General features: G+C 39.6%; 3 protein-coding genes across 3 annotated transcripts in view; 2 read left to right on the top strand and 1 right to left on the bottom strand.

Moving 5' to 3' along the window:
- LOC306830005 (transmembrane protein 255B) overlaps nucleotides 1-2,483 on the bottom strand; it is a 12,586-nt gene extending 10,103 nt beyond the window's left edge. The window contains exons 1-3 of the mRNA XM_079353221.1: nucleotides 2,370-2,483; nucleotides 1,321-1,428; nucleotides 389-528 (exon numbers count right to left, since the gene is read on the bottom strand). Coding sequence (XP_079209347.1) covers nucleotides 389-528; nucleotides 1,321-1,428; nucleotides 2,370-2,397 — 276 coding nt within the window. The 5' untranslated portion in view covers nucleotides 2,398-2,483. The remainder of the gene's footprint in view (nucleotides 1-388; nucleotides 529-1,320; nucleotides 1,429-2,369) is intronic.
- Nucleotides 2,484-2,967: 484 nt separating this feature from the next.
- rnf7 (ring finger protein 7) lies at nucleotides 2,968-5,312 on the top strand. Its single transcript, XM_079353435.1, has 3 exons — nucleotides 2,968-3,386; nucleotides 3,527-3,574; nucleotides 4,856-5,312. Exons 1-3 carry the CDS (start codon nucleotides 3,218-3,220, stop codon nucleotides 4,972-4,974), a joined length of 336 nt encoding a protein of 111 aa, XP_079209561.1. The 5' UTR covers nucleotides 2,968-3,217; the 3' UTR covers nucleotides 4,975-5,312.
- Nucleotides 5,313-5,436: 124 nt separating this feature from the next.
- On the top strand, nucleotides 5,437-12,972 carry LOC306830157 (rhodopsin kinase grk7-b-like). The gene is made up of 5 exons (XM_079353434.1): nucleotides 5,437-5,569; nucleotides 6,928-7,539; nucleotides 7,920-8,357; nucleotides 9,620-9,891; nucleotides 11,952-12,972. Exons 2-5 carry the CDS (start codon nucleotides 6,952-6,954, stop codon nucleotides 12,280-12,282), a joined length of 1,629 nt encoding a protein of 542 aa, XP_079209560.1. The 5' UTR covers nucleotides 5,437-5,569; nucleotides 6,928-6,951; the 3' UTR covers nucleotides 12,283-12,972.
- The last annotated feature ends 14,147 nt before the right edge of the window (nucleotides 12,973-27,119 follow it).

Here is a 27,119-nt window from a genome sequence, read left to right as displayed (position 1 = left end):
GAACTGATTTCCATGCATAAAATTTGACAGCACTTCCATAAGACCCATTATCTTCACTCTGACTCCAGTTTTCAGTCTAAACACTGAATGAAAGGTTCAGGACTGCTACAAAGAAACTCCAGTCATCAATTTCAAGTCCTGCACATCAGATATTTTTTAGGTAAAGCAAAACTTTTGGCAGAAGGAGTGAGACTAAAGACTATCATCTTTATAATAGATATCACATGCTGGAGGACTATTTGATTTCAAACTTCCAGCTGATGTCTTAATAGCTGCAAGCTACATTTCTGATTTTTGTTTTTCTAATCCCATCTATATGTCGCTTTGCCTTCACTCACTCAGAAGATGGCCATTAAGTGGAATATCAAGGGTCAAATAAACAACTTACAATGACTCCAGAGGTGTAGCCAGTTACATTCAGGCTCTCTGTTCTGGTTGTTGTGTAGACTCCCAGCACCACCAGCAGCAGGGACAGACTTAACATTCCCAATACCAAACACAGAGCTCTCCTGGCCCGCACCCTCATCTCTGCAGCAAAAAGAGAAGAGAGAAAGCATCAAGTTATTTGGTCAGTCCTGACATCATAGTGTTATATGACACAGAGCAGGACAAAGAAAAACACAAGACCACTTGCTTGCTTGATCAGACCTCCTCGCCAGCTGCCTGCCTGCCTGCCTGCCTGAGTCAAAAAAAAATAGACCTAATTTAAACTGATTTAATTTAACTGTGCCTAATTTCATTTGAAAAACAATGATCCCAACTCGATGTCTCCATCTTGTACAGATTCCTTCTAATAAAATGAATTGGTTGCATTGCTCTCGCATTGACTGGAAATAACCTTTAGCTTTAAACCATCATTTAGTGATATTAAATCTAAACCCACAATATATGTCAACAAAAGTTTCTAGTCTTTCAAATAAAAAGTACACATGACAAATGTCCCATGACACATTTATTCCCTCTAAATTGTTAATGGTAGAAAATGTATATATTAATTCAATTCAGTAAGAAAGCTTCTGTAAATGCAGCTCTCACATCCCCTGAAACTGGATTAAACTGTGATTTTAAGAAAATAAACAGCATGAGCAGCAGACACATCCCGCCTGTGCTGGACCATGTGGAGAATGTTGTACATTAAAACTCAAATATGTTCAACTCTATTCGCCTATAATCATTATTTACTAACACATTCATATTTCATATTAACGGAAGCCTCACTTACTTATAGGTCTACATTTTTAAGATTAATCCAGGTATATTGTCTCCAAAAAACAAACAAACAAACAAACAAAAAACATCCCTGCTCCCAGTATAATTTACCTGTTTCACTGGTCTTTGGTCCAGGTTTGTCCTGGCCGGCTGCTCCCTGAATCCTTGCAGTCATGGCAAATCCAAAACACCAATTTCTAGAGTTGGACAGTTTCAAGTCTGGAACCAGTTATTGTTTTTGTTTAGGTTGACAAAGTTTCCCTCGCAGCTGTTTATCACAGGTTTCTACGAATACTGCATGCGCGCGTGGATGAAGGCGCACTTCAGTGAAGTGCGTGGAGATCTTATGCTGTGTTTATGGACGGTCGGAAACGTAAGATTCAACTGCTGTCAAAACGCTCCTGACGTTTCAGGATGTGAAAAAAAAGATAAAAAATACGATTTTTTTTAAAAAACTTGTAAATATGTGAAACTTAATTTGTAAATCAAAAAGTTCCCACATACATTTTGTCTGTGCTTTATTCGGATTATCTTACAAATCTGACCAATAGCATAAAATAAAACCCTTAAGTCTTGTAAGCACATTAGAGGCCACTCTCAGTATGAACAATTTTTGAAAAGAATTATATATTAAAAAAAAAAAACCTGGATAGAACTGAATGAAACAGGAAACATGTATTGAAATAAAATCTTTTTTTTAATGTGAATGGAAGAAGGCTCATGATTTTGACAAAGGAGAAGAATTCAATTCTAATTTAATACACTTTATGTGTCTCCAGTGCAGCTATATTAAAAATGTAACCAAAGATAAAGTGTCAACAAAAGATAATGTGTCGAGATGTAAATACAAAGTTAAAATACAAAATTACAGTGTTAGATACAAAAGAAGGTATAAGTGAACAGTGATCGAACCTAAAGATGCAAACAGATATTCAGTAGTGAACAGGTGTAAACTATAGTACTATAGCGCTATGTGCAAGTACAGGCAGATACTAAATAATAAAGATACTAAATGAGCAATGGTTTGCCAGTGTTTTCACGAGATGTAGGACAGCTAAATGCGTAAGAATGAGGGCATCTGTTCTCTGATAAACTGTGAACTGATCACAGTTTCTTTACCTGCTGTAAGACCATTTTGTTATTTGTGTACTATTCTGTACCTCGAGTTAGATGAGCCCATTGACTCATACTTCGGTATTTAAAGATGTAAGGTGGAGACTCCCTCTGCTGGGACGGACGAGTACTTAGACAATTAGAAAATAGTACTTCCTGAGTATTTTTAAAACATTTATTTTAGAAAATTGCCTGTTACACTGGAAACGTTTGTGTGGTAATTAAAATACAATTTTGGAGTAATGCCCTACATACATCTTTTTTTATTGTAGGGCTGCCAACCAGTAATATGAAATGATTAATCACAACCATTTAGCTTAACATGATCATATAGTTTGGCTTAATTTGACAAGTAAAACCTTGCATTATATATATATTATGTTATATATATATTGCATTATATATATATATATATATATATATATATATATATATATATATATATATATATATATATATATATATATATATACATGGAAACGAACATAAGCATTTGGTATTTTTTCTATAATTTTACAATGATTCAAAAAATATTGATATGTTTCACTGATTGTTTATTTGTTTATTTGGCCCAGGCCTACTTTAACATTTTAAAGAAGAACAATCTATAGGCCTTCTTTTAGTTCCCAACTGAGCCACTGCCGCCCGTGTTAGTGCATGATTGGGTTCTTTATTTGGAAGAATGCAACCTTTATTCATTTATAAAATAATCACATTTATTCTATGATGGTCTATGATTTCACACACAAAAATTGGGAAACAGCGCCCTCCTTTGTCGGTATTGAGACACGACGCTTGTTAAAAACATTTAGCATTAGCATCGCTTAGCCAGTTCATCCATTTTGTTTAGCTTAGCTCGTCTGGCTAACATTAGCTCCGACCCTGTGCAGCAGAGATGGATGACGGTGACGAGCCGGGTTTAGTCTCTCTCTCTCACAACACTTCCTCAGGCTCAAAGTCCAGCGGGGACAAAATGTTTTCCCTGAAGAAGTGGAACGCTGTGGCCATGTGGAGCTGGGACGTGGAGTGTGACACTTGTGCCATTTGTCGGGTTCAAGTCATGGGTGAGTCCGGGGAGCTGAGTGCGTTAGCTCACACACCGGCTAACGCAGCCAATAACACCATGACTAACGCAGCCAATAACACCATGACTGGCCTAAATCTCCTGCACAGTGCTCCTGTAACATCTTTTCTTGATTTACAGACGCTTGTCTCCGATGTCAGGCGGAAAACAAACAAGAGGACTGTGTTGGTGAGAAGAAACACATTACAGCTGATAGCAGGCACAGTTTGACCAATACCACATATCATGTTTATCCTACATTAGTAAGCTTGTTAGTCAGTGCTGTCAAACACTTAACACCGTCACAGTCAGATGATCACATCAGAAGATGTCAATCATTTCAGATCGATTATTTATGTCATATGACTAACGTGTCTTTTCGTTTGAATGCCTAACTTAATTACTTTCTCTACATTAACTTTTGTAATTATAGACATCTGTTTCATCTAGTTAAATTACTGTACAGTCAAAATTCCTTGCATGAGCCTGTTTATTTATCATGGCTTAAAACCATTAAGCATACATTTTGACATGTCATAGATGCCAAGGATTGTGCTTGTTTGAAATAATAAAAATCCCTGATACAGAAACAGCAAACAGTTGAACATAGTGCTATTCAATCACACTTAAAAACACACCAATGTAGAAACACTGACATGACGAGTAAGAAGTGTTCATTATCCAAAACACTCAGGAAACGCTGCTGCTCATCTTCTCACACGCTCCCGCACCCGAGACCATGTCACCCCATTTCTTCATGTCCATCTTCACACTCCTCATCCACAAAGCCTTCCATAACCTTGCCCTCCCCTCCTACCGGTCTGAGCTCCTCCACCGGCACTCTCAGGTCTGCTGATGCAAACCTCCCGTCCCCAAACCCCCCCTGTCCAATCTCCTGCAGGACAAACGATCAGTCTTGAGAGGACAGGACCTCCTCCCTTGCCGCTCCCACCTCCAGGACCTCAGTAACACTGCCTACAACCACTAACAATCTCAACGTTCATCCTCCTTCTACATTATTTCTTTGTTGTATATTTTTCATCTTCCTTGTTAATCGTCTTTAGGAATTTAGGAAGGCACGATAAAAAAAAAGTCTAATGTGTTCTTCTTATTAGACAAATAGGAAGGGGAAAAGGGATAACAGCCGACTCCCATGCAGAGCCAAAAGCAAATGCGTAAGATGTGGTTTTGAGGTTCGATTTAAAAACAGGCAGTTTGGGGGGGGACAGATGAATATGAAGAGGCAAGTCGTTCCAGAGCTTTCGGACTGCAAAAAAAAAGATCACTCCTGAGCTTCAGTCTTTACCTCGGGAAATTCGGAAAGCAATTGATTTATTGATCTGAGTGTCGTGATGAAATAATCATCATTTAAGCTATTTAGACGTACTGTCATAATGCATTAACCTCATCTCATCCCTGCAGTAATTTGTTGTCTCACACTGTGTTTCTTTATCTGCATCTTTTTCACAGTTGTTTGGGGAGAATGCAACCACTCTTTCCACAACTGCTGCATGTCTCTTTGGGTGAAGCAGAACAATCGCTGTCCCCTCTGCCAGCAGGACTGGGTGGTTCAGAGAATCGGCAAATGAACATCGACTCCATGCTGTATTCACCTAAAAGTGATGACGGACTTGACAGTGATCACTACAGTGTGTGTAACAACTTGGACGATGACAACAGTCCTCCTATTTATGATTGCATGTTCCAGTAGTCCTGGTGGTCAAAGGAGGACAATGGACAACAATAAAGGCAGTGCAGACCAGTTGTAAACGGATAGTTTGGTGAGGCTGGAAGGCATCGAGAGTCAAAGAGAAGGATGAACTTTGTTGCAGTGTTTGGTCTTGTGAGCTTTGTCTGTGGTGCTGTTAAGCACATATGAATATGTGGCTGTCTTTTTTAAAAATAAAGAAATGTGTGTAGTTGCTAACAGATTTTTTTTTTCTTCAGTAAGTATTGAAATATTATTTTGTCCAAATCTGTTTTTAAATGGAATGAATGACGATTGAAAACAAGACTTTCCCTTGTTCAGAATGCCGCTTGAAAGCAATTATCGAGTCATATCAGAATTAAAGTTGTTTTTCCTGAGCGTTGGTGTGTTGGATATGTTTGCAGAATCTTTTCAGGAAAGCTCGGTGTCCTCTCTTCAGAAAACTGCTGAACACTCTTCTCTCGTCAGGGAATAGTGTAAGTGGTAAAGACTGATCGGGATAATTCACTTAGTCATGAGGCTAATGACTGGAAGGTCGCAGCTTCTAACTACCTCCCAATGTGGGGGAAGTGAACAAGAATCATTCCCTTCATCTGATTTCTTCTGATTTCAACATTAACAGCACAATAATGTCAATCACAGCGTACGATAGTACCAACTATTTATAATGATCTGGTCTTTGCTTTTGAAGGAAAGTGTTGACACTTGTTTGTGGCTTTCCAGTTCAAATTGTTGATAAATGTAACTAGGTGAAAAAAAGTAAATGCACCATTGACGGCTACCCTGTCAGCTGAAACTATATGAAATGTGTCCTTGTAAACTAAAGTGTGTGTTCATAAAATCACCTTCACTCACACTTATTTCTTTTAGTTTCCAATGCGAGTGAAGACAAACTTTAAATCCAACCATCAAATGGTTGATAACTTTTCACATCGTGTTCTGATGACTGATCAAAAGATGAACCCTCTAATCACTGCAGCTTCCATTGGTCATTACAGTTAGCTGCTAATGAAACGTACATACATTTTGACTCATCGGTAGCTACTCATTCAGCGATGATGACTAGTTATTTCAGAGGTGTTTATTTCAGTTAATGATAACGTAAGGCTGATGAGGTACTCTTTAGCATTAAAGAAGAGTTGTTAGACAGCAACACTTCAAACTGGCCTGAGTCAAACAGCTCATTTTCAATCACAGCTTTTCTTTTTTTTTCTTTTCTCTTTCTGTCTTTGCCTCTGACAGAGAAAATATTGGAAGGAGAGAGATGATTTCTTTGCATGCAATGCTAACTGTGAGGTTCATGTGAATCAATTTAACGCTCTAAAACATCTATAGCTCCAAATATATAATATTGTGTGGTGAGTGGCCATATAAGCAGAAAGGTTGCAAACTGAAAGCAATAGTCATAAAGTTGCTGAATCTTTATTTATCCTTTAATTAACACGTGAACAGTCCTTCTCTGCATCCTGCACATACTTTGAACACTCAGGTTCCTCTTATCTCAAAACAATCAACTATACCTTGTTAAGGTCATGATCTGCTCACTCATCATGTAATGCTGGCTGCACTGTTACAGTACTGCACACAGGCACTTTGCATCTCCTATAAATAGATGAGCCTAAAGCCTCTTAAGTTCAAACCACATAAGTTGCTTTCCCTTAGTCCTGTCTACGAATAAGCGTGCACAGACACTTGGTTAAGCACAAATCCCTGGGAACGGAGGGACTTGTAGTGCTCAGAGAGATGCGGAACAAAAGGTAGATGATGTTCTGGATGCAGGAGCTGTAGGTGGTCAGTAGCAAATATGACTGCCTTAATGTTGGCTGTTTCACAGGATTCATCCAGTGAGAGCGACCTGATGAGACTGGAAAACCTTGTGGCCAACACAGCTTACCTGAATGCTCAGCATATAGACTACAGTGAGCTGAGGAAGCTGAGACTCTCCATGACACTGCCAAAACCAAAGAGGACCTCTGCTCTCCGATTGGAAGTGGGACAAAAGTACGAATCCCTCTGTGAGCAACAGCCTATTGGAAGAAATTTGTTCCATCAGTTCATCCGGGCCTCTAGCCCCCAGTATGTGGCCGCCATTGAGTTTCTGGAGGAGCTCAATGACTGGAGCTTTGCTGAAGATGAAACCAGAGAAAAGCTCAAACAAAGCATCCTCGCTAAGTTCTTTCAACCAGGGTCCAGAAGTTTTCTCTCCTACCTCACAGGAGAGGCAGCTGAGAAACAAAAGAAGTTATCAGACAGGAACTTCAATGAGGTGGTGATGGGCCAGATGAGAGAAGCCACGAGGGACTTTCTAAAGGGGAGACCTTTCTCAGAGTATCTGAAAAGCCCTTATTTTTACAGGTTCTTGCAGTGGAAGGAGCACGAGAAACAGAAAATCAGTGACAAATATTTTTACGAGTTTCGGACTTTGGGAAGAGGAGGCTTTGGTGAGGTAGGTAATATATACTCAGCTTGTGATGGAAATAAATATTCAATATTTCTCAATGGACTTACAACAAGTGATTGTTCATCAGAAACTTTTAAAACAACACACTTTCATGACTGAAAAGGCTAAATTCAATAGCACTTAAAGCATCTTTGCTAAGTGTAATGCAAGTGTTTTTGCAGCTTTGGTCTCAATTCAAACTCTGCTCTTGGAGCCTAATGTTGAATCTTAACCTCTGAAACTTACACAGATGAGTATATGACTGACATGTACCTGTATATGTCTCTTTCAACTGCTTAATCAACCAATAAAAAACAATACTGACAGAGTGCAATGCATACGTTTGACAGATATAAATTCTAAAGTAACATTGCTCTGTCTTGCAGGTGTGTGCAATTCAGGTGAAACACACAGGCCAGATGTATGCCTGCAAGAAGCTTGACAAGAGGCGTCTGAAGAAAAAAGGAGGTGAGAGGTTTGCTCTCCTGGAGAAGCACATCCTGGAGAAGGTCAACAGTCTCTTCATTGTTAACTTGGCCTACGCTTACGACAGCAAGAACCACCTGTGCCTGGTCATGGATCTCATGAATGGAGGAGACCTCAAGTTCCACATCTATGAGCTTGGGGAGCGGGGTATTCGCATTGAGCGTGTCATTTACTACTCAGCCCAAATAACCACTGGGATTCTCCACCTGCACTCGATGAACATCGTGTACAGGGATATGAAGCCTGAGAACGTGCTGCTTGATGCCAAAGGACAGTGTCGGCTGTCAGATCTCGGATTGGCTGTGGAGCTGCCAAAGAGCAAGACGATCTGCCAGAAGGTTAGTGTTGTGGCCACGACCTCAGATTAACCTACAAATTCTCATTGTCAGACTTTTGTACAGTCTTGCATTTTGCAAAGCCTCTTTGTGGTTTGTCATACCTTAAGTTCTAGGTAACATAGTTTGTTTTTTACCTTCAATAGACAAGTTGTGCATGTAACTACACTGTGTATGTGTTCCTCCACCATGGGACATACTGTATCTCAAAATTCTGGACCCTGCATAATTGCATTTTCTTTGGGGACCCACCTTTACAAGTAGCTTACCAGGAATAGATCAGATGGCTGAGCAAAAACCTGTGGGACCCAAATAAATCTTATTAAAAGGTGCCTGACCTCTCCCCTGGTTGGATGCTGCACCAGCTAAGAGATGAAAGTGAGTTGACCAGAGCATGTTAGCCTTAGCCGGTTAAGCTTTGCTTACTAATACCGGGTATGGCCCTAACATGTCTGTCCAGTAGATGGGTCAGGAGATGTACAGCTGGCCTCCACTCACATGAGAGGGGATACAAAGTGAACATTGATGTGTCAGATGATGGTCCTGGTTGAGGGCAGTAAATGCAGTATTGATTTCAGTGTAACAGTGTCTTACTGTTTCAACCAAATGTCTACTTCTCTTTTTTTGTCTTCACATTTCATTATGTAATTTGTTTCCCGTCATGAGGATTGTAGGTCCAGACAGTCTGTTGTAGATAACTAAAATTAACTTAAAAAAAAACAAACAAACGTATTTATTTACCAGACTACTGTAGATGACTCTGTTTGGTGTTTGAGAAAAGAAAATAGATGAAGTGTTTATTCATTCATTTTTAATTCTCTTTCTTAGGGAGGTTGTTAGTATTTTTGTATTCACACATTTCTTTGTTTTTTCAAAAAATAAAATAATGGGTTTGGGTTGCACAGATCTGCAAGAAAAAGTTGTCATATAGATTCAACAAACAGAAGCAATAACATTTGATGACTATTTGTTTTAATTTCTCATTGTATTTATTCATTGCATTAGTCAACACAAACTGAAAGAGAAATATCTAATCAAATTTACATTATACAAAAATGACTAAATATAGTCAGTCTATGTTTTAGCTAATAACTTTTTTACAGTCCCTGTGAAGTATAACAGTGCACAATAACTATGAATGGATGTTAGGTCTTGTTATATACCCAGTTCTATGTATCTTAATAGTTAAAATGATGCAACTCATGCACTACAGTATGGAGAGGGCTTATGTCTCTTTGAATCATCTCCCCCTTGTGTGTCAACAGGCTGGTACAACTGGTTACATGGCTCCTGAGATTCTGAAGCAGGAGAACTACCGCATGTCTGTGGACTGGTGGGCTCTGGGCTGCAGCATGTATGAGATGGTAGCCGCCCGTTTGCCTTTCAAAGACTTCAGAGAAAAGGTGCAGAAAGAGGAGGTGACTCGTCGCACACTTGAAGACGAGTGCAAGTTTGAAGAAAAACGGTTTGACGATCCCACCAAGGATATCATCAGCCGCTTTCTGAAGAAGAAAGTGGCACATCGCCTGGGGTGTCGGTAAGTAAAACTGTTTTTCCCTCAAGTATGCCTTTGAAAGATGGGATAAGTTTACACAAAACCAGTCCTTCAGAACAATCAAATCCTTCTTGGCACCTGTCCTGTATAACACGTAACGATTCAGTACAAAACTGTGTGATGCAATACAATACGACATGATATGATACACAGTGTGATACATAATGTTATACAATATGATCTGATCAAAGCAACAGGAAACAAGATGATATGCCGTGTCTCGTCACACCAGACCTGACCATACCAGACACTGCACCCTCTTATAGGTAGATGCTCAATGAAAGACCTGGGCCTGTATTCAAAAACATTCTGAGACTCCTCCTAACTTAACTTAATAATTCCAAGCAAGGAGTCTTTGTCTAGGGGTGATTTAGGAACATTTTCAAAATAACTCTGAGCAAGGAATGGATAAAAACTTTTATCTTAGTGAAGAGGTGTTCATTTTTTTGGAAGGTGTGATTGGTTAATTGAAAAAATTGAGCTAAAAAGTCAATCATAGAATCTAGTCAGACATTGTGTAATTATAAACACTTTGAAATCAGCATCTGTGTGATAATATGTCAGTCGTACTTTAAAAGTATAGAGCCTATAAGATGTTTGAAATCTCCCACCCACTTGTGCAGCAGCTTCTTCACCTGCTGATCGTTACATCAGCAGGTAAAGAGTCTTAATTAGTGATTGGATGCACCTGTGGAGCTGACCACACGTAGAGAAACTCAACATGCACGTGTCACTTTGCAAAAGTCAGCGATGGATTCAAAATTCTGCACAAATCATTGTTGTCTGTTCTGACCAACTATGACTCAAGAATACTCTTCATGTAGTGTTTAATAGAAATGTCTCATTTTTTTTCCTCAGTTTGAGAAACTCTTAAGTCTGTTAGAAGTCCTCCTCACTACTCCTAACAGTGTTACACCTAAGTGCTCTTTTAAGGGGCCAAGACACTTTATCAGTAACTTTCATTTATACGAGGATCGAGTCTTAATCTTGGGGTGGAAATGTCCTGATTCTAAGAATTTTCTGCACCTTTTCTATATTTCTCCTCTGACTTTATTTTTATTTTAAATCTTTGACAGCCCCACACTCAGAAAAGCTTTTTAACAGAGCTCTCATCTCATTATCAAAGATTCTACTGCTGTATAGTGTTTCTCTGAGGAAACTTATTTGCTGACCTCTTCAAGACTTTTTATCACTCACTGTAACAACACATAGTTTTTTCTTGCACATTTCCAATGCCATTTGTGCTCAAACTGATATGTTTTTATTAAATGGGTTATTTTTAAAAAGCAATTTCCGACCATGTCTTTTAGTAAAGAGGTATTCCAAGAGGGCTGACATAGAACCGGACATCTAGTCATAGGTTTATCCTGAGGTATTGGGAATGCCAAATGAATGAATGAATCATCTTTTATTTCCGTGTCTGGCCTCCCCTTATAATCTCTTTAAACAAAAGAAACAAGAAAACATTTCTAATGCCATCACACTGACACAAAATGAACCAATAATAACAATTCAACACCAAAACATTGGTAGAACTCAATAAATACTTGATACAAAACAAATTAGTCGCAGTAATAGCAAAGAGCCTTGTCTAGATCAATGAATCAAACATGCCACCAAAGTCTTTCAGCTTTTGCACAATAAATAAAAAAGCGCACTCAAGAATCTGCAGCTGAGTATCAGCTGTTCTACATCATCAGCCCTTTAGCCTTGAGCATGACAACAACACAGCCATGCTGACAATAGCACTGTCTCGCGTGGGATTTTGCATGATCAGAATGTTACTCATGTAGGAGTTGGATGGAGGTAATAATTATAAATATTTATATTTGAGCCACTTTAGTCAGTGAGCGATTCTAAAACTGATTGCTGAACCTGCATTTTAAGGTGTTTATTTTAAAGAAGAGCCTTACATTCATAGTTTACTGTTAGTTTAACAACCTTCAGTGTTGGGATGGTGAAAACAATGGTTTCCCACATGAAAGGAATGATGATTCTAAATCTCTGTTCCATCACCGTACATCTGTTTGTTTCTCTCCTAGAAGTGGGGATGACCCACGAAACCACTCCTTTTTCAAGGGCATCAATCTCCACCGTCTGGAAGTCGGGCTATTGGAAGCCCCATGGGTGCCAAAACCTAACATGGTCTATGCCAAGGATGCACACAAGCTGAGGGAAACCTCAGAAATCGAGGATATTTTGTTTGATTCCAAGGACATGAAGTTCTTCAACGAGTTCAATACGGGCGCGGTCTCCATCCAGTGGCAGAAGGAGATGATTGTCAGCGGACTGTTTGACCAACTGAACAACCAGGAACTAAATGGTCATGGTTATGGGAACATCTGGAGATCAAGGGTGTGTACCATTATGTGAGCATTTGCTTTTTCGTTCCCTAAGTTTTTCCAAATACTAAAATAAGTGCCTCAGGTTCGTTTTTAAACTGCTGCCACTTTTCCTTTCATCTGAATGCATTTTATGACCGAACAGGAATTATACATGTCCATCTATTTAAAATTCAACAACGTCACAGTGTTTACGGTGCCACGGCTAAACTAAGTCTGCCTATGTTTTCAGTATCATGTTTGGATGAGGAAACTTTGATCATGTTCTGCAACTGCTGCTTTATACTTACCCCTCTACTCCTGGTGAGATTGCACATTAATAGTTTCCATTACATCACTCAGCCATAGTGGCGGCCCAAAGTGTTTACATGTGTTTGTAAATAAGCTTCCCAATGGCTGCATGTCTTTAAACAGCAGCAGGATTATCTGCAATATTTGCACCAACGTGCCACATTGGTTAGATATTTTGAACTCAGTAATGCCATGCATGCCTGTGTCTCTGACCTCTGCGCTGCACACTGAAGTCTATCAGTGGCAGACTTTCACCACTAAGTGCCGCCAGACACCCATGAAGTGCACGAAGCCTCCTGCAGCGCGCTTCATCCTCCCCATTAGCTTGGCTGTGCAGCTCCTCTGGTATTTATAAGCACTGGATGACTCGTTCAGGTTTTACAAGGGGATGCAGGGAGACAGTTTGTCGTACACTAATGCTTTTCCACTAAATAAATTTTTTTTTAAAAAAAGTCACCCGCTGAATTTTCAGCTTTAACAATGCAAAGCTAACCCCCCCCCCCCCCCCCCCCCCCCCCTTTTATGACCTCCCCTCAAAAAAAATCACACTGTGTTTACAAGCCAGCCTCAGAAAGACATGTTGACAACTTAAAACATGGCAACAAAAAAACAACATCAGTGTTTGTTTTGGCTCTCACTGATGGATGGTTCTCATGTTCATGGATGAAAGTGTGTTATTGTGCAAGGTCCATTCTGAATTAGTTCTGTATTATATATTATTCTTATACAGCAGTTGACGACAGTGCTATAGAGATATTTTAACTCTACTAAAAAACAAAGGAGATTTCATTTATTTTCTTTCTTTTCATGTATTTTTTTCAAGTATTGTTTTGATGGGATGAGAGGTTAAGAAATGAGGACAGGTAGGGGGAGGAGCTACAAGGTGGGTAACCTTGACCTTTTGTCAAACTCAAACCAGAAACTTTGCAATCACAAATATAAAATCTCTAATGCCAGAGGTGTCTTATGTGTGACAGACTTGGAACCTTTAACCTTTATTTTCTTTCATCTCTCTGTTCTTAAGTGATCCATGTACTGTCATATTCTACTCAGATTTGAAACGCAAAGCTGCGTTGTTAGTGCCAATGATCATTGAAACATTCAGGTGGATTTTGTTGATGACTTAACGTTTATATTGCACAATGTGACAGTTTTGTACTGTGGGAATGTTTTTATAGCTCTTTTTTTTCTGTTCACTCTGTTTTCACGCGATAAGGAGCAATTTAAGGTTGTTTTCTCAATATGTATGTCTGTTCACATATCTGCGTACATCTGTTTACAGGCATAAAAGTCCATTTACATCTTACTCCATCGCTGTCCTCTGGGTCTAACTCTGTAACTTGTATTTTTAACTTGTACTAACATCTTGACACTTTACTCTTTGTATCTAACCTTGTAATTTCTGTACTTTGTACTAACTCTTGACACTTATTCTTCTGTGACACTTCACTCCTTGTTGACTCTTATCTTGTTTTAATATAGCTGAACTGTTGTTCATTTACTGCGCTGTGTGCCCTTGAAATGCCCCATGGGAAACAAATCAAGTTTTTTGAATTGAATTGAAGATCTCAACTTAGTCTCATGATAACCAGATATTTTTTAGAGTCAAATAAAAAAGAAATTGGCTGCTGTGAAATGACAGGCCGCAGCACACCTACACTTATAAGGGGAGTTTGTCTATTTCTGTTGGTTTTGGGCTTTTGCAACTCTAGAGATATGAGATAAATAAGTGGAGATCATCAAGAAAAACAAGCAGCAATCACTCGTTACCAAAATAAAGCAGTGTAAGTTTAATGAATGGATGCATGTCCTATTTAGGCTTCCATACTTTGCCTCTTTCAGATTTTTTCACAATATATTTTTGCTCTTTTTTTTTAATTAAACTTTAAAGCAATGACTTATGCTTTACTGGTGATCATTTTAACAAATAAGTCATCATGTTGATGACATTCAAAGTTAAAGGTTTCCAGTCATGCAGTTACTTTGATTATCCTCTTGTTGCTCATCTCTCATTCATCATATTATATCCAAATAGCCTGAGTAGGAAGGAGCTTGACTCTTTAAAACCGTCTTGTAACCGCACTACATTTATTCCTACAGCATTATGTAACCTCAATATTTGATTCAGAGTGTATCATCCTTCACTTGGTGTCTCACTCCAAAACCTCAGACACTTTTAGGTAATGAGGGACACATAAACATGTGTTGTGCTAATTCCTGTGAGGGGCCAACCTTACAGGGCTGAGAAGTGGTTCCGTTCACGCTTGACTATCATGAGATTAGAGGCTAGTTCAGACGGAAATCCAAGACGCAACTCGATCATCGTCGGCTGTGAAGGCAGAGTGGGGAGTCCACTGTGGATGATGTGACGACAAGACAAGGTCTCCAAGAACATGTTTTTACCAGGCGCCTACAAGCCTCTGCCAGGGTCTAGTTCCCCCGTGGCCAAACGCTTCAACTTCTGCCCTCTGACACACACACACTGCAGCCACTCTGCAACCAAACACACATACACAAAGACTGAAAACCTCACTGCCCTTTTTGCATGCGGATACACAGATATGCATGCATTTAGAATGATTGCAGACCTGTATGTGAGTAAAGACAGATACAAACTCTTTACAGAAACACTATCATGTACACACACACACACACACACAATCTTATTACTGCTGTAGAAGCATGGGGTTTTAGAGATCAAAGCAGGCGAGGGTGTAATTTGGTATCTGCGTTTGTTACATGCCCATGCTCTGGATTCACATCAAAGAGACATGTGCCACACTTCAGCTCTGCCCCGGCTTCCTCAGGACGGTATCACACCAGTGATATTCCAGCTTTTTCACTTCTCTGGCTGTGTGTGCCTGCATATATCTGTGAATGCATATATGTGTCTGCGTTTGTTTCCACGAATCTAAACATTAAAAAAAGGCTTATTTGTGTCAATGTAAGCCTTTGTGTGCACAAAGGTGTGTGCAGAAGTGTGTGTGAGTGTTTAGGATAGGTGAGAGAGTGGTTAAACAATGAAGACAGAGAGGCCATTGTCTGCAAAGAGAAAGTGAGAGCAGCCATGTGGGAGAGAGATTGAAGGAGGACGTGGTCCGTTGCACACTATATTATATACTCAGCGGCTTTTATTTTGAAGTGCAAAAATCTGTTTTTTGAAGTTTGATTTTTGTCCCTGGATGTCTTTCATCCCGTTTTAGCTACAAAAATAGTTAATGCAAATTGTGTTTCATTTTGGTATCTAACCGTCATCATACCGAGCTGACAGAGTGATCGCGCTACTGCTGGGGAAATGTGTATTCTTTGGTTAACGTTCAATTTTCTAAGCTTCATTGCTTGAATTCTTCGCATTTCCACAAATAAGTGAATTCCTGACGGGCAGTCCAACAGAAACAGAGCGTGTGTGTGCATGATGTTCTTCCCCATTCAGGCCCAATGGGTAGTTTCCATGGCACCCAGACCTCAGACCCCTTCCACTGCCAATGAGTATATACATCATTTGGTTGCAGATTGCTTGATTAAATGCAGATTTGCAAAAGAATCTACGATTCGAAATCAACTAAGATGTTTCATTCTTTACAGAAGATTCAAGATGTTAAGTTTTTGTCATGTGAACAGTCGAAATCATGATTCCCTGTACAATGAAATTTGACTTTACTTACTTTGCCAACAATAATAGAAAAGTAAAGATAGAAGAAATAGCAAAATAATAACAACAGAAATAATAACAAAAATGTGAAGACAGTATTGAGTGCAAGAAAGAACATGATTCAACATTTTGCTCCATAACTTCAAATCAAAGGCTGATTTTTATTTTAAAGTCATATGTAATGGCATTTTATGTCGACAATCTTACTACTAACTGTACTTTCTACAGATTTTTGGGACTGCAGTATTCAGACAAAAGGCCTAAGCTAGCCCTTTTCCAGACGTCTGACTGGATGCAATTCAATCTGTTCATTAGTCTGGAGCTACACCAAAGTGCAATCTCTCCTATAAATGTTCAGACTTTACCCATTTCCAAGATCAGCTTGATGCCACATCACTCCAGTCACCTGTCACCAGGAATAAAGCTCTTTTCCCTCGGTAGACAGTCCCAAGGAAACAGCTTAAAGTTCAAAAAGTTACAGCATCCTGAAATCCGAGTTGGCTGCAGTGTAAGGCGTTCTGATGTTTCTCAGCCCTCAACTGCAGGCTGATTGAAGATCAGCACATCAAACGAAGGCAGAGGGATATGATGATACAGAATACTATCAGGGAAACACTTTACAGCCCCTCATCCTGAACTGTGGAGGAAACTTGTGGTGCATGTGTTAATGTACTTTAACTACAGTAACATGCTGCCTCAGGGGTCACTGACCATACGGGTTTCACCATCTGGGTGTGTGTGTGTGTGTTTCAGTAAATGAGTGAAGTGCGAAGCAGCAGGTATAATAGCAATCTTTTCCACAGTGTTGGCGGTCTGTGACACAAAAACAGAAATCTAAGCTGTAAGGAGGTATTGGTTTCTAAGAGTGTATCCAGTTTAATTTAATTAGCTGGTACTTATTGCATTCTTTGTAAGCGGTGTAATATGACTGACAGTTGGCGTGGCAGGACGTCTGGCTAGAATCCAAGACCATCTCTGCCGTTAGTGTATATGATCTTAGATTCGGCAACCTGCCTCTGCTAGTCTGTGGCTGCATTTCACACTCTCACTATCGCTGTCTGTGAATTTGTGTGACTTAAATTGCTCCTATCCCTTACATACCTGGACATCTGGGGTGTATTGATGCACAGATGCTAATTAAGAATATACTGTAGGATCTGTCAGAACCTACTGGGGATTTTTTGAGAGACAGGTCAGGTCTGTTAAACACTGAAAGAGACAACTACTCTTTGTAAACTGTCCAATACGTACTATTTCCTCACAGGTACCTCTCGCTCCATGACTCAATTTGTCCCTGCCGGGCAAAGAGGAAGAGGTGTATTTATGGAAAAAATTAAGACTGCCAAAAGGATGCAACTTGTTCCCTTGTCTAATTTATTATAATTAGAAAAGTCAGCTTAACGTCTGGCATCAAAGGATGTCTTCTCTGCTGTTTTGTGATGATGTAACGTTTATGGGTTTATGCATTGTCCAATGTAAGACAGCAAAGGAGCTGCATCAGATGAAAGAGTTGAGGTCCAGTATTTCAGTGGTTAGATTCAAAGTTTGAAAGGCTGACTTTCATTTTGTTAAATCAGTTGGAAAAAAATGAGAGTGGCACATAATGTAAACCTTTCTTATCGCTCTAGATCGGAAGAATGTAGAAATAGCAAGATATGTTAAGTTTTATAGGTGATAAGATGAGTAGATATTTGTCTTGCACAGCAGCTAATACAGAGAACACTGCATCATCAGCATAACATGTCTCTTCTCATATGTTACTTTTAATAATTTAAAGAATTTGTAGAGCTGCATATGATGGTGTGTCATGTGATCAGATGGTAGTCAGACATATATGCAGTATATGCAAACATGAAAGAGGACACACAATCACCCAAAATGTCAGATACAAGTCTACATACATTTTTATTTCGACTCTCAAGATGTCCCGAGCATTGATTGAGCAAATTCTATCTGAAGTTTTAGACCTCAAAGACAACAAATGGAAAAGTGCAGAAGCTTCCCTGCGGTACCAGTTTGCAAAACCTAACTGCTCTTCGCACCAAAAGAGAAATGTTGAGGTATGTATATGAAACAGATTAACCCAACTCCAAACCTTGGCTGCTGGTGATATATTTCAGCATAGCAAACACATGTGAAAGGATTTTCCTTCTAAGTTCCCTCTAAATTTGTAACCTCATTGTTGAGTTCAAAATTGTGTGCTTTATAGCAAATAGGGATTGATAGTGTCAATTCCAAGATGGAAAATACAGATATTAAGTGGACTGTGCATCCTCCTCTGAGGTACTACATCTTGTTTGGACAGGGAGTACTAAATTAAGGCTCATTCTAGTTGCAGGCCATATCGTGGCATTTGAAACTCAACTGAGCTCAAGTTGCCTGACCAGTAAACTGACAGCCACAACTTCAGTTCGGCACACATCTAAAAACTCCACACTGTAACCTTATCACCCTTATTTTTATCTTCAGTGAATGACGTTTTATACTCTCATGTGCATGATGGATTAATGGGCCTGATCTTGTGATCATCAGGAGGATGTGGTATTTTACTTATGCATAAATACCAGCAAAAAATACACACACAGACAAACGCGCACACACACACACTCACACACACACACACCTACACACACACACACACACACACACACACACCCACACGCCCCCAGATGTTTCTTGACATGGTCTGCTGTGACTCCGGTACATTTGTTTATCCCTGCATGCATAGTTAACTCTGCATGCTCTGCATAACAGAGCTCAGCACACTTTTCCACTGTTACTCTTTTCCACTCATACATCCATAAGTCTTCAGACCCACCACAGACACAATAGAAAATATTCATTAATGCTCCTAAAATGGTAGGGTTCACTTTTTTCTCTCTCTTCTACATTACATTTTAAACAGTTTCTTGAATGGTGAATAAGAATTGGACTGAAATCACAGGCACCATCACTCCGCCGAAGTGTTCCACTGTCAGTGCCTGTCAATCATCACCTTTCTGATCTGAAGCAAAACCGGCAAACCAACACATATTACTGCATTTTCAGGTGCAAAGCCTGTGTCCTAAATGTGCCTTACAACTGAGTGCATCGCTAATTCTGCTGTGAAAGGAATATTTATTGTAATACAAATGAAGCTTGGACTAAAATAAATATTCCTTTCACAGCAGATGATAGTTTTTCCAACCACCTTCAATTAATCAAGCACCTGCTGAATTCCCTGCACCGCATACTCTCACAGGTGTTCTCAATAATTGAGGCTAATCAAACCTCCAGACAGGAAGCTGGATGCTGCTCTACTTGGATTTACCTCATGTCATTATTACACTCTGGGTTCACAAAAGAATGATAATAGGGGCAGTTTTCAAAACCACCTACTACACTAGTAGTACATACTGATTGGGCTGAAATGCAGTATGCATGATCTGCAGTATGCCAAACATACTTTGATGTCATACTGATTTGGGAAAAAAAAAGTACAGTATGCATCAGACCAGCGTCCCTCTACACTGTTTCCCACAATTCAAAATGCAAGGTCAGAGATTAGTTTACAGGCAGCAATGACAATCGTAATAACAAGGGGAACGATGCCAATCAGACCAAACTGAACCACACAAAGATACTTTTGTTTCTTAGAATCATTGAAATAAAATAAAACCACTTCTCAGCTTTTTTCAGACTGTAAGTGGATGCTACACTGTAGCGGCCTTTTACGTTAGCTACGCTGTTGTTTGCAAACTGCAAAATGACCACCAACTTACAATCATACTACATGCTGCAGGTGATTAGGAAGCATGAGTGGAAACATCTGTGCGAGGGAAGGCAGGAGGTAAGAGTATGAATACTATCCTAAAATACTCTTTTACTTTTATTCAACATGTACCTTCAATATGTTTATACATAAAATAAATATTACCCTAAATAAAAGTACTTGTTGTGCACAATAACTTTTACAAATTCACAATAGAAATTAATATACAGTATTTCTGTTCTTTCTACTGCCTTAAAAGCAGCACAAATCATGCATGTTGATAGACATAAAGGGCAGCTTGAAAGGGGAAAATAACTCACTACACTGACTCTCCTTTTACAGATTATCTTTTAAACTCTACCTCTGAATGTGACTCAAGTACAGGTCTAGGTCTGCTCAGGTCTCCTCCAGATCTCCACCACCACTAATATCTAAACGCCATCAAGTAAAAGCTGATATTTTGGCATCATGGCATGTTTCCATTATAATGCAGTCTAACAGAAGAGAACTTTGTTTTGCCTCTTCAGATATTTCTTATATTTATTTTGTCATTAAAACATGAACAATAACAACTCACCTTGTTTTCCATCTTAGAGTTCCCTGCTTAAATCCTCTCCAAGTCTTCTACAGGTGACAGTTCTGCAAACAGCTGCTTTGGGTCACATGTTTTGTCAGATTGTTAACACATAATGAGCCGACACACTGTTGTAAACATCAAAGTGTCTCTTTTCTTGGATGCAGCATCCTCCCACTTGCTTTGAACAGAGACTGTTATTACCTTTGAGGTGAGGACAAGAAGAATTTCTTGGAGGAAGGTGAACAGACTACACATACAAATAGGCACATGCACAAGACACTTTTGCACTTACGTATATACTGTAACAAACGCATACGTGCACACACACATGCGCACGCACGCACGCACACACATTTTTATATACAGCCATTGCATGTTTGAAAAGAAACCTTTGATGGTGCGGCCCTCACTCTTCATTTGCTGTTTGCGTTGGCATTGGCAGCGTTCTCCTGAGGTCCTTTGGCCTCCGCACACACACACATACACACACACACACACACACACACACACACACACACAGAGCGCTGAAAGCCATGTGGAGCCTGCAGGGAGTCAAACTGCTCTCACCTGTTGTCTCTGGCAGCCTAAGAGGGGACGATTAGCACCCAGCACTGACAATATGCTCTTTGTTCCCCTCCTTCTCTCACTCTCCCTCTCGACCATCTCACACTCGCAGTCTGTCGCTTTTGACATCGCTCATTTCTCCTTCTGCCAGGCCGTGTTTCCACCTCTTTTTCTCCTTCTCAGTTTCTGTGTCCATCTTGCACGCTTGCTATTCCTGTCTCCCTCCCTCGCTTTCTCTCCCTGTTTTCATCCCTCTCTAATGCCCTTGTGGTCATGAGAGCACTGCGTGGAAAACAGTTGAGCACTTTATCGCAGATCATTGAGGTAATCCTTTGTAAATATGTTTCATGAGGGTGTTCATGTGCTTCAGAGGTGTGGCCATTGGGCCAATCACAACAAGCGAGGCCAGATTTAACTCATTTTACTTTACACTGACATCAAGACTCAAAAGGTCAAATGTTTCAAATATAAGCGTCAATGTAGAGTATGAATGAAGCTCTGGAGAAATGTGCGGTTGATGGCATATGTTCCACTCTGAATGTATTAACATGCATTAGTGAGGCCCGCTCATCCCCAATTGGCATCTGTGATAGAGAGTGTGTAACAGAGAGGTGTGTGTCCCTTACAGAGGCCGTAAACTGCGCTGGTTTGACATTTTCACATTCTGGGTCACACAGCTGTATGATGGTGGACAGTACTGAGTGGCAGGGTAAGTTGCAGAGAGGAAAGGCATGTCTAGCCTCTTGGTATCAGCAACACTTTAAAATGAAAACGACACCATGAGTTGGTTTTCGATTTTACATTTTGGTTAAAGGTTTATGATGTAGAAGTTTTACACTAAAATATCTAAATTCATTTAAAAAAATTAACCAATCCTATGTTACCGATATTACCTGTAATATTACCAACAGTTATCAAAGCCAGAGAAAATCTTATTTTTATAGTTGTAACAGGCCCGATCTTTTGTGGCGGCTGCTATGACAGAGTGCCATGAAAACACTAGATGTGATATTAAAGAGGGCTGCTTAAAAAGGTAGGAACTGCTACTGAAAGCTGCTGCAGTATGTTTATGTGACTTGTGTAGATAAAGGCTTTTTATTCGTTTGACATTTTGAGAAATTGAGAGAAGCGGATTCTAAAGAAGGGAAAGATTTCACTTGAAGCTCAGATGAAGATCTCGTGAAGCTCGAGTGTGTTTTCATGAGTATAAGAACTAAGTTAAAGTGAAGTCAATGTGAAAGTCAATGAATATTCTAATTAACCTTAAGCTGTGATGTCATTAGCATGTTAGTTGAAACTGTGAAAAAATGCGACTTTAACGTCAGTTAAAGTAGAAAAATTTTAAGCTGGTGGTCATGTGATGTTAGAGATACAAAATCCTCTACGCAGTGTAGCTATAGGTGTATGACGTTGCCAGACTATGGTCCAAAGTCTTGCTTGTTTATCTGAATTTGGCACAATCCCTTATCACACTCTCTGACAGTGTTTCTGTCCTCTTGACCAGTCTACAAACACTACAGGCACTGTATTTACAGCATACATACAACTGAACAGCGACTGTAATGTGACTTGGACAAAGACAGGAAAACTGTAAATGTGTATGTTATGCAGCAACATTTAAGATTCACAGCGTGTGTAACAGAGAGTATAACTCAGATACATTTAGATAATTGAAATTAAAAAAAGAAAAGATAAATGTATCAGATACCCACCTTCAGTCCAAAGCAACACTGACTCACCTCATTGCTCTCTTGTTTCTTTTGGCCCCCTCTAAAACTGCAGCACTGCAGTGACTGAGTTTGAGTTGGCTCAGCCGAGCGGCTGGAGCACAAACACTACCTGTCAACTCCTGGAAGCTCGAATCGTCCTGCTGTGGAGAGAGCAGCGTTAACCTGCAAGTCTGTCGTATACTTTTAGCCCGAATCTGACAAGATGCTTCTAAATGTGAACTAATCCATTTTTGCAGCCACTTAAGCTGACCAAAATGTCATTGTAACTCAGATCTGTAGAGACGACCCCAGACAAGCTGGCAGAGGAACATCTCAAGTGAACCTCTGTGCAGCTCTTTCACAATGCTCTTATGTCAAAGCACTAAGGGTTCGAGCTAACAGTTAACAGAGGTCATAGTTTAGTTCATACGTTGGTTTCTTTCTCTGAATTTACTTTGAACATGCAGTAGTGCAAGTTTCAGTTTTTGTTATCTATTGTCTTTTAGAACTACCTGTCATAGTTGGTTCAGCATTCAACAAAAAAGAGAAATTTAGCTAAGCAATTGGTCAAAATGAAAAGCAACACAGAAATGAATAATTAAAATATCATATCTATAATTAAAAAATATCATATCATATTTATAATTTATGAAGTGTGCGGTCACAATGCTATGAGTAACCCAAGAGGCCTATCCATCTGTTGTTGGTGAACAGCACTTATTTATGATCAATCACTGCTCTGAAAGAACCACAGACTGACTTATGTGCTCACAGAATAGTGAGGCATGAGCACATTTAATACACACACACATCGGGTTCCTCGACCGTTTATGTCCACAAAAGCTTAAACATTAGCTTTGGTCATGTCTTCGACCCTCTTTGTTTTCATGTCCAGATGATTTTTTTTAAGGGCCTGATAAGTTTTCTGTTGCTGAGCTCCGGTGATTGGCACTCTGGGTGAGACTGTAGAATATCCATTAGCTCTGTTTGACGTGTTTCCAATGACACACCACTCTTAAGTCAATTAGCCAATTACCTGAACGAACATAAACAAAATACCCTGATTAATATCCACAAAGATTTATCTCCACAAATATAGATTCATGAAGACCTGTTCTTAACTTAAAAACACGTTAAAAGCGTTAAAAATGGCATGCACTGATTCTAGGAATCTTTGTTGTGCTATTAAGAGGATTGATCGGTTCGAACCTTCTTTGTAGGCCACATTTGAAGGTCACTGTCATGGTTTGGTTCTGTGTTTTGTCTTGTTTTAGTTTTCGTTCTTTCCTTAGTGTTCTGTGTTTGTTTCCTAGTGTTGATTGTTTCCCTTGGGTGTTTTAATGTTTCATAGTCTTGTATTTACTTTAGTCTTTGTGTTTCCCTGTGTCCTCCTATGTTGCCTGTAAGTTTTATTTCCTGTGTTGTGTTTTAAGTCTAGTCTTTAGTGTTTCCTGTTTTATTTTGTAATATCTGGTTTAGGTGGTGTTGTCAGTGTTGGGTTTTACTTTTTACTTGTCCTCAAGTGTTCTGGTCTTGTGTTCTTTGTTCCTTGTGTTTCCCGCCTGTGTGATTGCCCTGATTGTCCTCACCTGTGTCATTGTCCTCACCTGTGTCTAATTACCTCATGTCTATTTAGCCTCTGTCTTTGTTACCCTCCATGTCGGTTCATTGTCTGTTGTTGGTCGTTCTTTGGTCATGCCTTATCTGAGCCAGTCATTTGTTTCCCTGCTCCCTTGGATTTACTTTTTATATATATATATATATATATATATATATATAAATATGTTGTTTTTATGCAATTGGGTCCTCCTTCCCTGTGTTCTGCTCGCACACATGACAGAACCTTCACAATGTGACAGCCTTGCACCATGTGCAACCCTAAATTTGGGACAAAGTTTCCCCACAAGCAACTGATTTAAAGGAGGCAGGTCTTCTTCCTCCGACGCGTCACCTTTTCTATATATTACTAATTTTCTAAGTGTTTTTTTTTTTGTCTGCTTCTTCTATTTTTGTTTAGTAGTAGTTTGAACTGGTTGTGGATACTGCCATGTGGGATTGCCTTTTTTCTCAACTCAGATGTAATTGTCATTACTACACGCAACTTTCAAACCGTGACGGATCAAGGTGAATACAATTACTGTTACACCCCAACAGAGCACATTAGAAGATGATGGAAGAAACACAGCTGCTTTAGCTGGCTGCAGAGAGCATTCGTAAAAAACAAGATACAGACCTGCTTATCAGTCCAGGTGTGCCAGCGGCCGATGGTTAATTTAGACGCCCTCTTGTATAAAAGCTGCACAGTTCTCCAAGCATGTCCCCGAGGTTTAAAACAGGTCTGTGGCACCTCTACTGCATGTCATTCCCCACATACTTTTTCCACGATTTCTGACTCTATCCACTGTCCTATCTTTAAAATGGAGGCATAAAATGCCCCTACATATGTAAAAAAAAATCTGCAAAGTGTTCATCTAAATGAAGCATGTGTCTGGACCGAAGGGCTTAGATAACGTCAACATTGTGACTATTGTACCTCTTCAAAGGGTTCCTTGAAGGTGCCAGTTACACCACCTGTAGGATTTTCTCAGAAAATTGTCTGAAGGTTGAGGAGACACAATGCAGCTGAATCGTCAGGATTGTGTCTTGAACAGACTGAACTCAATCTCCTTTGAGGGGGGATTTTACTGTAAGTCTGCTCCATGGGCATAACGCTACGGTGTTCTGAAATAGTAATAATGATTTTTAAATTTTAGATTAAGTCAGTTCAAGGTAGTTCAAGTACAGAAGATATGGTAATATGACGTGTACATTTTAAAGACTAGTAAACAAAAACAGAACAAAAATGTATATGAACAGTCTTGAGGACTTCTACTTTTGTTCAAGTATTAATGTTTTTAAAGATTCATATTTGGGTCTTTTTCTTTTAAAGAGAATGGGGAATGACATGTAGAAAAGGAGCCACAGGTGGGATTCGCACCAAGGACTTGATTCGGTGATAATTCCTCCCGGTTGCTCATGTTAAATTAGTACAGTTGTGTTGAATACAGAAAGAAACCAAAACTTTGTAGAAGTCAAAGGAGGCAGATCACATCAGTTGTAATGCAGACTCAAGTCAGCCACAAGATAAGTCACCAATTATCCTACAAAAATTACGTTTCTTGAGTTATTGTTCCTGAATATAGCTCAATTCAAATATAATTACTTACAGTTGTAGTAGTGATAGTGTATAACACTCACACACACACATATATATTTAACATATTTACATAAATGCAGTATAAGGGATGTTCTTCACCAACCAAACTCATGTTAAGGAGAAAAACAAACAAACTGTAATACAACGTGCCTATTGGGCTTAGAGCCTGTAATAAAGTTTATATATTTCTGCCAGAACAGAACAGGTGTGTTGGCTCATTGCACGCATGTAGTGTTTTTGCATTATAGGAAGCTCAGGACTTTTCAGCAACAAACACTTCTACAGTGGGGAACAGAGCTATTGCTGTGCTTTAAGGCTTCACTGATGGGCCATGACAGATTGAGTCCCCCCTGTGGATCGGGGCCTCTCTGCTCTCCAACACGCGCAATCTTTATTAGACTTCAGTATATCTCCCTGTGGAACCACGTCACCAACGTGACCGGGACTCCTTTGGCTTCTGATTAGTCGAAAGCACCCCTAAACCACGTAGTCTGGGCTCTTCAGGCCACAGGAAACGGTTGAGACACGTGCTGTAAATCAGGCCAAAACAAGAAAGTTTAAAATCTGTGGTTGATGAACGTTTGTTCATTTGTGCTTAACCTGGAGGCGCTTTAATCTGAAGGGGAGTGAGCACTCATCTTCCAACTCAAATCTGAAGCCAAACAGAAAAGTTACAAAGCCTTATATGCACTAACTGTCTTTCATTCCCCTCCATCTCTCAATGTAGAAAACATCTCTTTCAGAGTACATGGCTATTAGAAATTTCCATACAATATTAATGTTTTTCTCATTCCTGCAGAAGCTCTCCAACAGCTGTGAGAGACCAAGCATTGTTGTTAACAGGATTTATGGGGAGAAGTACAAGCAATCAATATTTCAGCTCATCCTCGTTCAGGCTAGGAGAGTGTGCAATGCAGGCTGCAGATTTACAGGATCAAGAACACAGTAAAGTACATTATTACATGTTGACAGGCTAAGCTCTGGCTGATTTATGTGCTACGCAGTGGCTGCTTTCCCAAAATCATATCACTGCACTGACATGCTGAGACAACATGTGCACTGTGAGGGAGCAGAATGTGTTTAGCCATATGCTCAAAAAGGATATCTCAGAGTACAAAGTTCACTGCT

This window comes from Symphodus melops (assembly GCF_947650265.1).
Source record: "Symphodus melops genome assembly, chromosome: 10".
NCBI lineage: Eukaryota > Metazoa > Chordata > Actinopteri > Labriformes > Labridae > Symphodus > Symphodus melops.
This window is presented reverse-complemented; position numbering and strand designations above follow the sequence as displayed.

What these genes read in the sequence shown, in the direction of transcription:
- rnf7 (XM_079353435.1), top strand. Translation starts at nt 3,218, where the DNA reads ATGGATGACGGTGACGAGCCGGGTTTAGTCTCTCTCTCTCACAACACT. An exon ending in TTGTCGGGTTCAAGTCATGG is followed by an intron (nt 3,387 to 3,526) that starts GTGAGTCCGGGG and finishes CTTGATTTACAG; the next exon opens with ACGCTTGTCTCCGATGTCAG. An exon ending in CAAACAAGAGGACTGTGTTG is followed by an intron (nt 3,575 to 4,855) that starts GTGAGAAGAAAC and finishes TCTTTTTCACAG; the next exon opens with TTGTTTGGGGAGAATGCAAC.
- LOC306830157 (XM_079353434.1), top strand. Translation starts at nt 6,952, where the DNA reads ATGAGACTGGAAAACCTTGTGGCCAACACAGCTTACCTGAATGCTCAG. An exon ending in GCAAGACGATCTGCCAGAAG is followed by an intron (nt 8,358 to 9,619) that starts GTTAGTGTTGTG and finishes GTGTGTCAACAG; the next exon opens with GCTGGTACAACTGGTTACAT. An exon ending in GCACATCGCCTGGGGTGTCG is followed by an intron (nt 9,892 to 11,951) that starts GTAAGTAAAACT and finishes TTTCTCTCCTAG; the next exon opens with AAGTGGGGATGACCCACGAA.